General features: G+C 38.5%; 1 protein-coding gene across 1 annotated transcript; it reads left to right on the plus strand.

Moving 5' to 3' along the window:
• Window positions 1–466: 466 nt before the first annotated feature.
• LOC149187309 (uncharacterized) lies at window positions 467–1,144 on the plus strand. Its single transcript, XM_089409612.1, has one exon. It carries the CDS (start codon window positions 467–469, stop codon window positions 1,142–1,144), a length of 678 nt encoding a protein of 225 aa, XP_089265738.1.
• Window positions 1,145–5,534: the final 4,390 nt, after the last annotated feature.

The raw sequence follows: 5,534 nt of genomic DNA on the forward strand, positions 1-5,534 counted from the left end.
CCTGAAAACAAAAAGTGTTGATGTTGGAATAATGAATTTTTTGTTTTTGTTTTGTTTTTGTTTTTTTTAGGGTAAATTTTCAACATATTTTAGCAATATTATGACTTCGAAAAATCTTAAAATTCCAACGATTTTCAAGCATCGCATTAAAGATAAAATAAAACGTCTATGAAAAGCCTTAAAATTCCAACAATTTTCAGCCATGATGTTAAAGATAAAATACTTATAATTGTTTTCAACCATAACATTAAAGATAAAATAGGGTTTATCCTCTCTTGCGCACGCTGCAGGCTTGACCTCGTAGCCATCGCTGACTCTTGCAGCCCCCCCACTTGGCAGCCTCCTGCTGCTGAGCTCCTCCGAGCACGGTTTGGCCTCTCTGAGCTGATGTGTGCCTCTTACCTGTGTAACCTTTCACTTTCCTTCCTCTTCTCGGTAGCCTCCTGCTGCTGAGATCTTCCATACCATGCCTCTTTCAGCAGGGGGAGATTCTTCCTCCCATCAAGGGACTGATGATCATGAAGCAGCATTTGCAACTCTAATATCAGAAAATGGAGCTCCAAAAGCCAGGCCATCTGTCAGTAAATTTGTGAAGAAGCTAGCAGACATTCCAGAGATCTCATTACCTCCAACACTTCCAAGAAAAGCAACTATCTCATTAGCAGAACGTGGTTTGGTGGGACAATTTACAGGGTTGTGGCCTTCCCCCAAAGCAGTCCAGAAATGGGTAGAAAGAAACTGGAGTGCAAATATACAAGGAAAAATAACTATACGGTTCTGTGGAAGGGGATATTTTACCTTCTTATTTGAAACTAAGGAAGACAGGGACTTAATATTCAGAAATGGACCCTATTTTATGGACTCAAGAGGCTTATATCTGAATAGATGGTCACCAGACTTTGATCCAGAGATGGATATTCCAAGCGCGGTTCTAGTTTGGGTAAGGTTGCCTCATCTCCCCCTTCACTGTTGGGGCGATGATTCGGTGAGAGCTATAGGAAATGCGGTAGGAAAATACATAGACAGATGTGAACCCAAAGACAATATGCATGCCTATGCTAGAATCTGCGTGGAAGTAGACTTGGGAAAAGGTTTACCGGAGGCAATAAAAATCAAGGTGGACCAATGGACACACATCCAGTAGCTGGACTATGAACAAATCCCCTTCAAATGCAAGGTATGCCATGAATACGGTCATTTTGCAAATAGGTGTAGTAAAATAAAAGAAGTAGAGAATGCTGAAGCTCAAGAAGATACATGGGAACAAGTGAAAAGAAAGAAACCCCATAATAAACAAGCCACAACGAACTCCTCTCAGCCTCATGAAAACAATGAAACAACCTCTATTCCTCCAATAAATTCGGCCCCTCTAGTAATTCCTTCCTCAAACCCATTTGAAATCCTAGGAGAAGACTTTCCATCTCCACGCTCTCCTTCTCAAGTTAATGCATTAGCCCTTATTCCATCCCCCACTCAGAGTCCATCTCCCCCTCCACTCACAGTCGACCGAATACAAACAAGAAACAAAGCAAAAGAAAACAATCAAGCATGGGATCAGCCAAAAAAAGTAGGAAGGAAATCCAATAAAGAAATAAGGGATGAGGTAGCTGCAAAGGAAATGGCCATTGGCACTCAACAGCCAATGGAATCCTTTCTCGGCAAACAGATGGGAAGTGGAGAAAAAAATCAGCATAAAGAAAAGGGAGGGACTCATCACAAATCCAGTAAATAATGATTATGGTCTCTTGGAATAGCAGGGGTCTGGGATCCGCTTTTAAAATCAATGCAGTTCGGGATATAATAAACCAGGAACAACCAGACATTCTTATGATCCAAGAGACCAAAGTTAGCAAGCAAGAAGTTCAAAAAATGATCAAAACACAAAAAAATTATGAAGGAACAACCATAGACTCTAATGGAGCCTCAGGCGGTATATGTACATTGTGGAACAAATGGAAATGGGAACTTGCCAAACAAAAACTCAATAATTATTGGGTAAGAACAGATCTAAAAAATAAGAGTACAAATGAAGAGTTTAGCATCATAAATATATACTCTCCAAATCACTATAGAGATAAAGCTCAATGCTGGAAATCAGTGAAAGAAGAAGTATCAGAAGGGAAAAGAGGAAAATTAATTATAGGAGGAGACCTAAATCTGATTAGAAATATAGATGAGAAGCTGGGAGGCAATTATTTTAGTGATCCCTCAAGAGCAGTGCTGGAAGAACTCATAGAAGAGCATAAACTACTTGATATACCCCCAAGTAATGGAAAATATACCTGGAGCAATAAAAGAACAGGAATACACAACATAAAGGAAAGATTAGATAGAATTCTGATTCAAGAAAATATAGCAGCAGCATTTTCCATAGTGAAAAGCAAAATTGTGCATGCTTCAGCTTCCGATCATAAGCCAGTGGTATTGACCTTGGATAGGCTGGAAAATCAAGGACCGATTCCTTTCAAATACAACAAATTGTGGGACAGCAAGGAAGACTTCGGCAAGCAAATAAGAGAAAGCTGGAAAAACACTGTAATAGGCTCTCCTCATTATGTATGGGAAACTAAGTTGAAAAATTTAAGACTTCTTCTAAAAGCATGGGCAAGAGAAAATGCTCTCAAAGAAAAAAAAAATAGAACTGCAAGAGAAACTTGAAAACATGAGCAAGGAAAAAGAAAATAAACAAGATAGCGAGCAAGAGTATGCGCATGAAAAAGAAGTTTTTTTGGAGTTACACAAGAAAAACAGGCAAGAGGAAGAGGAAAGCAGGCAAAAGTCAAGATGCTTATGGCTGAAAGCGGGGGATAAAAACACCGCTTTTTTCCATAACAATTTAAAGATAAGAAGAGCAGGCAATCAAATTGACAAAATACAAGTAGAAGGGCAGGAAATAAGAGGAATGGAAGAAATTAAAAAGGCAGCACATAACTACTATAAAAATCTCCTCTCCGTAGGGGATCAGCAAGTGGACAACGAAGAATTTCTTCGGCAAATTAGCAATAAAATCAGCGAACAGCAAAACAGAGATCTAGAGAAAGAGGTCACAGAGGAGGAAATAAGAGAAGCAATATGGAGTATGCACCCGGAAAAAGCACCAGGCCCAGACGGATTCACAATTTCCTTCTACAAGAACCATTGGGTAACAATCAAGAAAGATTTGGTGAGAATGATCAAAAATGTTTTCCAAAAAAATAAAGTGGGAGAAAATACCAAAGCCTCGCTCTTGGCTCTCATTCCTAAAGAATCAAATCCTATTTCCTTTGATAGATACAGGCCTATCTCTCTATGCAACTCTTCCTACAAAATAATCACGAAAATCTTGGCAAATAGATTAAAAAGAATTCTGCCATGCATCATCTCAGAAAATCAAGGTGGTTTTGTTCCAAAAAGACAAATTACAGACAATGTAATTCTAGTGTCAGAAGCCATACACAGTAGTATACAACGAAAGGAAAAGGGTATGGTCATAAAGCTGGATATGGCCAATGCCTTTGATAGAGTAAATCATAAATTTCTTGTGGCTGTCCTTCAAAAGTTTGGCATTTCTTCCAAGTTCATAGATATTGTTATGGCATGCATCACCACCCCTTGGATAGCACCATTGATCAATGGGAGACCAAGTAGTTTTTTTCGAAGCACAAGAGGATTGAGACAAGGGTGCCCACTTTCCCCTTTCCTCTACATTATAATGGCTGAATCGCTGAGTATACAACTAGAAAATCAAAGGGAAAAAAGAAAAATTACAGGTATTAGAATCACTAGAGGGGTCAAAGAAATAAACCACTCTCTCTTTGCAGATGACATTCTTCTCATTGGGGGAGCCTCTAGCATTATAGCCAGACGGTTTAAAAAAGTTTTAGATGACTTCCTTTATGCTTCAGGAGGACTTTTAAATAATAAGAAATGTAGAATTTACAGCTGGAACGTTCCAATCAACATAATGCAGAGAATCTCACAAATAATGGAAATCCCAGTTCAATTAAAATGGAGCCATTTTATATACCTTGGATTACCATTGGCAAAAGAAGTGGTCAAGGCAGAAGTATGGAATAAACAAGTAGAAAAAATGAGGGGGAAAATCCAAAGTTGGGGAATGACGTGGCTAAATCTAGCAGGTAGATCAATATTAATCAAAGCCCTCCTCTCAACATTGCCAATATATCAGTATGCCATAATTATGGCACCGACAAGCGCACACAAACAAATGGAATTAATTACTAGAAGCTTTCTATGGCAAGGAGGAAAACAAGAAACCAAAAAATTCAGCCTTGTTCGATGGGAACAAGTAACTCTCCCATTTGAAAAAGGAGGAATTTCAATCAGGATACCAGGATTGATGAATAATGCACTTGGGATCAAGTTAGTTTGGCGAATGATAAATGGGAAGGAACAATGGTGGGGTGAAGCACTATCAAGGAAATATCTAAACTGTCATCGGTCAAAGATGCTCACCGAAATAATTCCAGACCGGCCTTGTACTCAAGTTTGGAAACTTATCAAAAAAATTATCCCACAAATTAGAGACCAAATTTCCAAAAATTTGGGGAATGGGAAATCTATCTCAATATGGGATGACAGAATCATGGGAGCAACCCCTTTGAACCAACAGCAAAATTTAAGAGGCTTGAAAGAATGGATGGAGGAGAAAGGTATAACTTCTTTATATTCCATATCTGAATGGGATCAAAATAGCTGGATAGCTTGGAGAGTGCAGACACTTCCAAACAGGCTGAAAAGACAGTGGGAAGAATTGAAGCTCCTCTTAGTAGGAGCAGCTCCCATAAATAAAGAAAGCCAAGATAATTACATTTGGGATCCAAATGGAGGAAAATTTACAGTAAAATCAGGTTATAACTTCCTACAAAAATACAACAATTATGACAACTGGAATTTATGGACAGTAGTATGGAAGAATGAATGCCTACCCAAAATAAAATTTTTTGCATGGTCATTGCTGAAAGGCAAGATTCTTACGGCGGAAAATTTAAAGAAAAAAGGTTTTCAAGGCCCCTCCATATGGTGCCAAAGGGAAGAAGAAAGCACTCAACACTTATTCTTGAATTGCATTATGGCAAGACAATGCTGGAAGCAAATTATCAGTCCTTTAGAATTGAACATAGACACAATAGAGCAGCTGACAACTCTAAACAAAAATTGGGCTCAAAGCTACCCTTATGCAAAGAAAAAAAAAATAGTCATAAGTCGAATTTGGAAATGCCTACCCTCTACTCTTTGCTGGAATCTATGGCTAGCCAGGAATAAGTGTATCTTTAAAGGACAAAAGCCAAGCATAGGGACCATTATAGCGAAGACTTGGGGACAAGTTTCGGAAATGATAAGTGTAAATGGAGCATCAAGTATAGATCACAATAGATTACAACAAGAAGAAAAGGAATGGTTCAACAAAGTCTTCATTGAAGGCACATCGAGGATCCAAAATCTAAACAAGGGAGGAGTAAAAATCAGAGATTGGAAGCTTCGTTGGAACGACATGGAAATGGAGGAATGGATTAAAGAACAAAGAAAACACA

This window comes from Pinus tabuliformis, chromosome 3_1 (assembly GCF_031772625.1).
Source record: "Pinus tabuliformis cultivar Carrire ecotype Pingquan chromosome 3_1, CPIR1, whole genome shotgun sequence".
NCBI classification, from domain to species: Eukaryota; Viridiplantae; Streptophyta; class Pinopsida; order Pinales; family Pinaceae; genus Pinus; species Pinus tabuliformis.